Below are 9,311 nucleotides of genomic sequence, written 5' to 3'. Positions count from 1 at the left end.
TGTCTCTTTGTTTTTCTGTGTTCTGTTTCTGTATTTATTTTCATCTCTACAGTCTGTTTAGATACAAAAAGATGGTCGCATTGGTCAATCGCCTTATTTTATTATGAAAAACTTGTTTTATTTCGAAAATGTACCTGATTTTCTCATGTGTCTTGGCGTAACTTCCTGCCAGTATTAACAAATAGACCAGACACTAAAGCAATTACTGCCCGGCGCAACCCGGCCTTGGAGGACCTCGGCGCTTTGTGTCTGGAGTGAACTACACCATAGATTAGCAAGGGTGCCGAAAGGAATTAGCCTCTGTTCCACGCCGCTTCCGGACGTAACTCCCAACTGTGTTTGCAACATGCATAAAAACAGAATGATACCACTAAAACAAAGGTTACTGCGACTACTCCAACTCACAATCTTGTTAGCGACTTGTAAAAAAAAAAAAAAAATCTGACAGTGGTGCCTGGTACCTCTCAAACTCACTTCAACATCAGTAAACACCACCAGAAATAATCCATTCATAAGACACTTTTTAAATGTGCTTTTTAAATGTTCATTTATACTAAGCGAACATTTCAGTGTGGCCACCATATGGTTTACCTTTGGGCTCAATTAGTGGGCCCCAGGTGGGTTTGTCCGCGGGTTCCATGCTGGCCCTATCTGTGATTGCCTACTTTGGCATAGGTGGGGACTCAGTGGTCTGGGTCCTACACTAACCAGCCGCCCGGTGGACAGAGTAGTGAGCTAAAAAGCTGCCTGGCGGACAATGTAGCGAGTTAGCGATCTCCGCTGTCCAGCGAGCCAGACCACTGAGTGCCCACTCAAGCCAGGGTGAGCAAACACAGATGCGACCACCATGGAACCCGCGGGCAAACCCACCTGGGCCCCACCAATTCAACCCAAAGGTAAACCATATGGGGCCCACACTGAAATGTTCGCTGGGTAGGACAGAAAATATGGTAAGCATATTTTGAACCTTTTTCAACATTATGCACACATATGTGTGTGTATATATATATTAGTACATATATTATATATATATATATATATTATGTAGAGATATACTGATACGTGTGCATTTCATACTTTGCTGCTCTTAACATCTAAATTTGTCAAATATTTTCAAATTTTTTACTTGGAAACCTCGTTACTACACCTTTTCTCTCTAGATACCTCTTAATGACATGTTTTTATAGTGCGTTCCTTATATGTGCTTTAAGATGTGCAGATATATGTTTTCTATTTGCCATCTTGTGTTGAACAATGGCTTTTATTGAGGTTATTTCGAGTTTTGTGACCAAAAATCATTCAATCAAGTTTGCACCCTACCACAATGACCAAACAATTTGGCATTTTGATGCAGTGCCATTACTGTCTTTTTTTTTCTTCAAAATGCTGTTTCAAATCAGACTTGTGAAGATGGATAACAGAAGGGACATGATGAGACAGCTTCCAGAAATTGAATGCAAATTGATTTCCATAATGACAAGGAGAAATGGAGGGCTTCATACCAGCGCACCTGGATGTCTTGTTTGTTCTGCCTGCATCTTTGCGTTTCCTCTCCTCCACTTCTTCCACAGACTTCTCAATTCATCTCCTAATGTTTTCTATTTTGCTCTCAGAGGGGCAGCAGCGACTCGCACAGTTCTGAGGAGTTAGCAACCCAACAAGGCTACAGAGGGCTTCGTCCCTCCAGCTCAGAAAGCGAAGACGGCATTCAGCAAGTCTTTGAAGACGACATCTGTCCACATTTGAGCCCGCAACTGTTGCAGCAGGAAAACTCTCAAGGCAAAGGTACTGAAACAAGTGCAGCAACAACAGACAAAAACTTTAATAATAACTACAGTAGAGTCATTACATACACTGTCTACTTTAGTAATGACACCATTGTGCTTAACTGCAACCCTCTTGCTTTAGATGGAGGGAGCAGCAGTGGTGTTGGTGATGCCTCCTCGCCCATTTTTCACCTGCCAGCAGAGTTTTTCCACCCAGCTGCTGCAGCTCATGCCGACAGTCCCAGGGACACTGTCAGTCCAGGAGAGCATGGGCCTTCCAGGTTGGCCTCTCCAGCCTCCTGGGCCTCCCTCCGATCACCTGGCGCCAACAGCCGGCCTCTAAGCTCCCAGGTACCAAAGCCAAAAGACTGGGAGAGCCAGTTCAGGGCTGACATCTTTACATCTGTGTTACACAATCAACACTGGGTGGATAAAAATATTCTTCTGTGGAAGAGCTCAATTGGATCAAATTTGTTCATTTATGGATGCGATAGGTCAGATAACGTGTAATGTGGAGAAGGCCTGTGGGTGCTGTGCTAAATACAGTTCAGTCGCATTAATCAGGGGCACAATCCTCTGAGCGTGTGCGACATTTTTGACACAATAGCAATCGAGTCTAAATCAAGGCTTAGTGATATGATTAAATGTGGATTAGTTGTCAACGAAATCTCATCTTGATATCCTCGTCAGTCACACACGGATAAAAGTTTGAAACTCCAAAAGAAGTTTTCTCTCGTAATTAAAAGTAGAATCTCAACCACTTTAAACCCTCCCACCCCCTGCTTCGGCTTCTGCGTGAAACAAACAAGAACAAAAAGACCCTCTTTTTTTTAGTCTTTTTGTCACCATGGAAACAGATTTTTCCTGTCTCCTGTACCTGCTTGGTTTGTTTAGCTCGAGCCTGAGTGCCTCTGTGATCCTCAGCTGCTACAGTAATGCTCTGCGGCACTCAGCTAATTAGCCTAGCCAGCCCCGAGCTTGATTCAGCACACTGTTGTTCTTGGCTCAGGCTTTTCGCATTCTCTCATGTTGCCTTTCTTCTGTTTCCTTTGTCTCTCTCGGGGGTGATCCGTCTCCCCGTGTCTCTTTTCTCAGTTCAGTCTTGTGAATGGTTATCCTTGGCTTTTTGTGCATAATCATGTTTTTAAACCTTTTTCATTTCTAAAATATAACACAAAAAAGTCTTCAACAGTATATTCATCTAATAAAGGGCAGTTACGTATGTTGTCAACTTGTTTAGATCATTGACTGTACATGAGAACTGGACTGATTGACTCCTCCCCCCTCGTGTTCCAAATATGAAGTACCTTACAAATAATTATAGTTATTACACAGTTGTTATTACTCATTATTACTCAGTCATTCTGTCTGTCAGAATAACCATTCTTGCTCTGATACCTTTTTTTACATGTTCTTTCTAATCCTAACTTTTACTCATATTTTCTCTGTTGTGCAAGCTATTCAATTTATAATTTGGCTAATAGATGCCTCAATAAAAGTAGGTGTTGTGTGCTGGCCCCCACGTCAAACATTCATAACGTTTGACAGATTTCATGCAGCCTGGACCAAACACTGTAATGATTTCTGGTTCCAACATGGCGGCATCCGTATCACCAAAAAAATGACGACTGAATTGCCTTCATCTTTTTAGATCCAGAAGTAAGTCGTTTTCATTGGGGGATGTCACTCTTACTCTGTCTAATTTTCATACGCAATCAATGATTAAAACAACTAACTGATCAGTCCACCGACTGATATACAGTGTTTCAAGATTTTGAATTTGATAAGCAATTTTGTTGAGGTGCCACATTGTATAAGGGGATGATATAGCTACACTCGTCTATTTCTTGTTCACTAATGTTTTCCATTTCTCTTTGTAACATCTGTCTATTTGCTGCCTACTCTGTGGGTGTTTTCACACCATGATGAAACTGGATTTAAGTGGGGGAGGAAAGACCAAAACATTTCACATTTAGTTTTCTTTGAGCAGACAAGACCAAAAGAAAAGTTCAGTTACAGCAACTGCTGTTTTCAGGGGGTGTCTGTCTCTTTAGAAATAAAAAAATAAATAAATAAAACATAAAAATAAAAAGTTAAACTTCTTTGTTGGAGTACAATGCTCCCTCCTTAAATTGCAGTTTACCTTTTTTAATTTTGTTTTTCTACACAGCACATTGCATCCTGATTGGCTGTTGACCTTGTCAATCAATCTCTTTTGTGCAGTGTCTCCTGTACAAAGAGAGAAAAGTGTGAAAATGTCTGTCTGAGAAAAGTCAGTGAGGAGTTTTACTGCCTTGAAAACATCTGTAATTCTATTTGGAGGATTTCAGCTATCATAGGTTATGTTTTTACGAGTTAACCATCACGATAAACGAGGGAACAAAGTATTTAAAAACATACACCATATTTTCGTAACTTCTACTTCTTTACATTCTATCTGCATTTCTACTCTAGATGCATCCAATCGATGTCACTTGTTGTCCTTAGTTCACTTTTACCCTTTGGCTAGTCTATGTGCATTCACACTGTCACTGAAGGCACCAAGATTCACTTGCAAGAGAACTGAAATCACAGTTTCTTAGGTTGACCAATTAGTACTTGTTTGACCTTCACCGTAATTAAAGATCAACTCTTCCTTTTACAATCTGAGGCTCAAAAGCTTCATTTTTAATAAACTCCACTATTTATATTAAGGAGGGCTGATTTATGAAGGTTCAGTTCCCACGTTTTGCGTTTGTCGAAGTGTCTTTGAGAAAGACACTGAACCCTGCATTGGTACTGGTGGTCATAGGTTGTTAGACAGTGGAGCTACCACCAATGTGTGAATGTTTGTGTAAATGGGACTGTGACTGTAAAGCGCTTTGGCCCTTTTAAGAAAGTAGTAAAGGACGATACAAGTGTATGCCATTTCCCATAAAGATCACACTTGCGCTAAAGTGCGATATGGCCATAAATTGACAGAAGAGTTGCTACACCAACTGGTAGGTGTGTTTGTTTGCCCACTCAAGGAAAGGTAAGGGTTTGAAATACTCACCCACAAAAAAGTTCCTCAAAACCACTGAGCAGTAAAACCAGGAGCAAATGTGTCCAATATAAACCAATGAGTCCACAGTGTCAGTCATGTTCGTAGTTCAGATTAAGCCCAACCACATGAAAAAAACAAACTATCCAAAAAACAATGGGAGTTTTCCAAATTGACAAAGTATTTTATGGTCCAAACAACTCGGCGTGAAACTGCTCAGAGATGATGGTCTTTTATTTTGCTGACATTTTAAATATGCTGTTGTCTGATGTTTTTTTGTGTCATTAACAAAAACGTACAAGATTTTAGAAGTAAAAACTAAGAAAATGCTATTTAGCGGTTGCATCAGTTAGTTTATCACACAGCTAGAATTGCTAAAATAACTGTAATATATGCTCTAAAGTGGTAATCTTAACAGATGGTTGTCTCTGTGCAGCACCCGTCTCACAGTGAGTCATCTCTAGCCACGGGCAGTTCAGAGGGCAGCCTGCAGACCACGGTGGAAGAAGGACTTCGCTATGGGGTTTCCCGGCTCCGTGACCTGAATCTACGCGAGTCCCTCCTCTGCACCAACCCCAGACATTCCTTGTGCCCACCAGGAGCGCCCGCAGCAGACCAGGGCCAGCCTTTGCTGAAGAGACGCAGCACCACAACCAGCCTCCAGGCCTCTCGGAGGCACAAGGAGAGCCAGAACAGTGCTAAAGACAGCAGCGGGAGTGCTGCGTGCCCTCAACGTGACTCCACAAACCATTCAGGTGAGGTGGAGAACGGCAGTCGAGGATTCTGCCAGACCCTCAACAGTGAACACTTGTCGGAGACTCTGAACAGCCTCTCCTTGACGTCGCTGTTCATCCCCGGCTCCCTGGCACCCACATTAATCAAGAAATGTAACAGCACAGGCTCTTTGGCCCAGTCTAATCTTTCAGCCCAGAGGGAAGGTCCGTGTCACTTTTACGGCATTGACGCCCATGGTTTCTTATCCAACCCCTGGACAGAAGGAAAGGCCAGAGGAACAGAAGAAGACAGCGATGTGACGGAAAGCAGGAATCATCCAACAGACTCAAGCTCCAGGAAAAAAAGATGAAAAACTTGTTGTTTCTTTGTACTTGAACTGTTAAAGCGTTGGAACCTCTGGACCTTGACCAGAGCAGGGAGAGACTTCCTAACACGTCTCCTGTGAAACAGTTCTCCCTTTTCAGTGCCCTGTTCTTTCTCTTGTCTCTTCAGATCGGGATAAGTCTTTAAAGACAGCTGCTTCAGAGTTTTGACTCCCGTTTTGCACAGGACGTTTGATTGTTTTCCGATGGGTTCAACTGTTGTAACAAGGGGGGAGGAGCCTTTTAGCACAGCCACAATTTAGCTTTGAATAACATGGTAGTTTGTATTTGATCTATTATGGCAGAATATTCAAAAAGCTATTGGAAAGCTCAGAAAAAATCTGCTAAAAAGTATATATAGAGTGATGTTAAATTATAAAACATAGGGCTTGCTTGACCTGATGTGCCCTCAACCTCTGTGCAAAAATACTTGTTAGCGTTGGACCTGTGGAAAACTCTGAAGCTCATTTTGGGGAAAAAAATCTAATTTTTGTACAGCTAGTCTTTCTTGTTTGTTTGTTTTTCCCAAACTCCATGATTAACGGTAGCATTTACTCATCTCCACTTTAGCAGATTTGGTGGGTTATTGAAATATCAATCAAAAAAAAGTTTAATATTTAGTCTTTAGTCTTGTTTGTATGTTTTTTTGTGGACCGGTCTGTCTCCATAGTTAAAAAGGGACCCAGACAAGTCTGGAAACTGACAAATGGCTTTTTGGAAGTTAAAGAAATCAATAAATACCATGTGATTGCTGCTTAGATTAAATGTGGGAAGTTTGTTGGAAGGCTTAGCCACTCTTTAGCTACGGACACACGTTCATGAACAAAAATTCTTGAACGCGTGCATAGCCCATGGTGTTCACACTGGACAAGCAGGAAGGGACTTCCCTTTTTTATGTTTTAATGTTTTAAAGCACATATCACAACTACAGTTGGAAGAAACTTGTTGTGAATCATCATAAAGGTGCAAATCTTGTGAATCTTGCTCCAGGCTTTATATTTCACAGCTCTATTCAGATATATGAAAGACTTTGTGTCATAGAATTCCGTCCAGGGACAAAAAACTAATTATTAGTTTCTCTTACTCTTTTCAAGCTTTCAAACCTAATTAAAAGGGACAAGAATGAATATGTCACTACCAAATCCGAGTCCCTGATTGGTCAGCCTGGTATTACTTTTAATGCCCATTGTGCATGGAGCCCAAAAACTGGCTTAAAAAAGCCCAAAACGCGCATTTACGCCCATAGACATAGGCCTTTAATTGAAAGTGGTTGCTTGCAAAGGGCAGTGTGTACGCAGCTTCAGGGTGGACGTTTTTTCACTTCCCACAAAAACATGAAAGGGCTAAAATATAGTGAACGAAAACCTGGGTCAAATAATACTAGCAAATAAGAGAGTAATAATAATAGAGTGTCGGAAAAATTACCCTTCCAGCTTTTCAAAACAATGTCCTCATGCAGATAGTCCAGATATTTGGTACTATATTACCTCGTTTCCCACTGAGCAGTCCGGACCGGTCCTCTCCTGGTCCGATTAGAATGGTCCGGGCAATTCAAGTGAGCGTTTCCATTGAGTACTGAAGCACCAAGGCACATGCAGGGTGTAGTAGAACGATGACGTAGCTGTGCATCGTAATGGTGCGACTACAGCAAATGGATCATCAATTTTGTATTTGGGTTAGGTTATTTTGTATACAGTGTTTCCCCCAATAAATGTCCGCCTTTTAATAAATGTTTATAAAGCATGATTAGTACTGATTTTGATTAGTTTGGATTGGTAACAAACATTCTTCGGCCGTGGGGATGGGTCTCCATATTCGCAGATTCTGTCTTTAACCCACCCAAATAAGGGAGGAATATAAAATAATTTTATATCCTTTGCAGGCGAAGAATAATACCGCCGAAAAGAGGACAAAACTTTCTGCTTAGATCTTGAGTCGGACAATTGCTTTTGTTGGAATACCTTTCCACCAATCAATTAATTTTATTGTGCAACGTCAGTAGCTCCACCCTAACTGGTCCGTTTAATTTTTTTATGGATCTAGAACCAAAAATGGTATGAATCAGTTCGGCTTAATGGATCCATTTTATATTGGAAACGCTCCAAATACCGTACCGGTTAAATCTGGACCGCTCAGTGGAGACTAGTAATATGGGACCAACTCAGTATCCTAATGTTAGAGTGTCCGCCACTGAGAGTGGTAGATCATGGGTTCAAATCCAGTCCAAATTGTGTCACACCAAAGTTTAAAAAAAGGGGACCCAAAACTTTCCCTGAATTGAAATCTTCCATTTTAACAAAAAACCTACAAGCACATTTGAACTCAAAGCTATACTTTTGAAACAATAAAACATAGTACCGGTAAATAGTCTTATGTGACTATCTGTAGGTGGAACTTTTAAAGGGTGATACCTGTATGTCTGTTTGTAGTAAGGAATTGTGAATATAAACATTTACTTGACCCAGGTGTTCTTGACTGTAGCATGATATAGGAAAATAAATTAAGGCAAAGAATGTCGTTCAGATGTGTAATGTAATACTTTGAGCACTTGCTGTTTTGATAAAAAGGAAAAAAAAAAGTTGGATTCCCAACCAGGTAGACCTCAGGTGGATTTATATGCACTTAACACAGATATATTATCACGCACACTAACTGACACTCTGGTCTTAGACAACCACAGAAACATCCTACTGTGTTTTGACATCAGACAGAAGAAAACCTCAGTGCTGACGTCTTTCTCTACTTTGTCCTCTTGATTCAATTGTATTATCTCCCTTCTAGAAGGAAGGCAGAGGATTTCATGGCAATTGACTGCCCCACCTCTATTCGAGATATGCAATATGTGCAGTAGATGTACAGTTAGATGTATGAGACTTGTATAGATAGGCAATATGGTGAAAAGAAAACTATATTTATGAATATATGTAATGGAATCAAATGTCATTGAAGTTTAAAGGTCACCAGAAGGAGGAAGATGTAATCCTTTTGTTTCAAATTGTGTGTGGAATCTGTTGACCTACACCTCCCCAAACCTATTGTTTTTCCTTTTGTTTTCTTTTTAAATGCATGTGGGTTACTTTTGTTTGTTTGAAATGTCATTTCTGTGTCATATAAAAAAATGATAGCTTTTCAACTTCTGACTCTTGGTGGTGTTCTTTTTCAACTTCTACATAATATTACACAAGGTCCATTATATACTGGTTCAGAGTGAAACATGGGGTACTGGGTTTTATCAAATGATAGATACATTTTATAGGTTTTTGCCAAAAAAAATCAACTAAGAAAAGAATTACTAATTTATTGTTTGTTTATCCTTCACTTGAAACATCAAACAGTGCATTTTTGCTGAAATTATGGTCATATTTGTTTGGTTGTGTGGTAGATACCATGGCCAAATCTGAAGTTCATCCCTACCCCTTCGCCTAG

General features: G+C 40.5%; 1 protein-coding gene across 1 annotated transcript in view; it reads left to right on the top strand.

Moving 5' to 3' along the window:
• Window positions 1–9,018, top strand: part of LOC112137652 (voltage-dependent T-type calcium channel subunit alpha-1I) — a 168,526-nt gene extending 159,508 nt beyond the window's left edge. The window contains exons 34-36 of the mRNA XM_024260075.2: window positions 1,614–1,785; window positions 1,909–2,117; window positions 5,225–9,018. Of these exons, the coding sequence (XP_024115843.2) occupies window positions 1,614–1,785; window positions 1,909–2,117; window positions 5,225–5,872 (1,029 nt within the window). The 3' untranslated portion in view covers window positions 5,873–9,018. The remainder of the gene's footprint in view (window positions 1–1,613; window positions 1,786–1,908; window positions 2,118–5,224) is intronic.
• Window positions 9,019–9,311: the final 293 nt, after the last annotated feature.

This window comes from Oryzias melastigma, linkage group LG1 (genome assembly GCF_002922805.2).
Source record: "Oryzias melastigma strain HK-1 linkage group LG1, ASM292280v2, whole genome shotgun sequence".
In the NCBI taxonomy this organism is placed as follows: domain Eukaryota; kingdom Metazoa; phylum Chordata; class Actinopteri; order Beloniformes; family Adrianichthyidae; genus Oryzias; species Oryzias melastigma.
The sequence above is the reverse complement of the archived record's forward strand: the minus strand, read 5'-3'. Positions and strand labels throughout refer to the sequence as shown.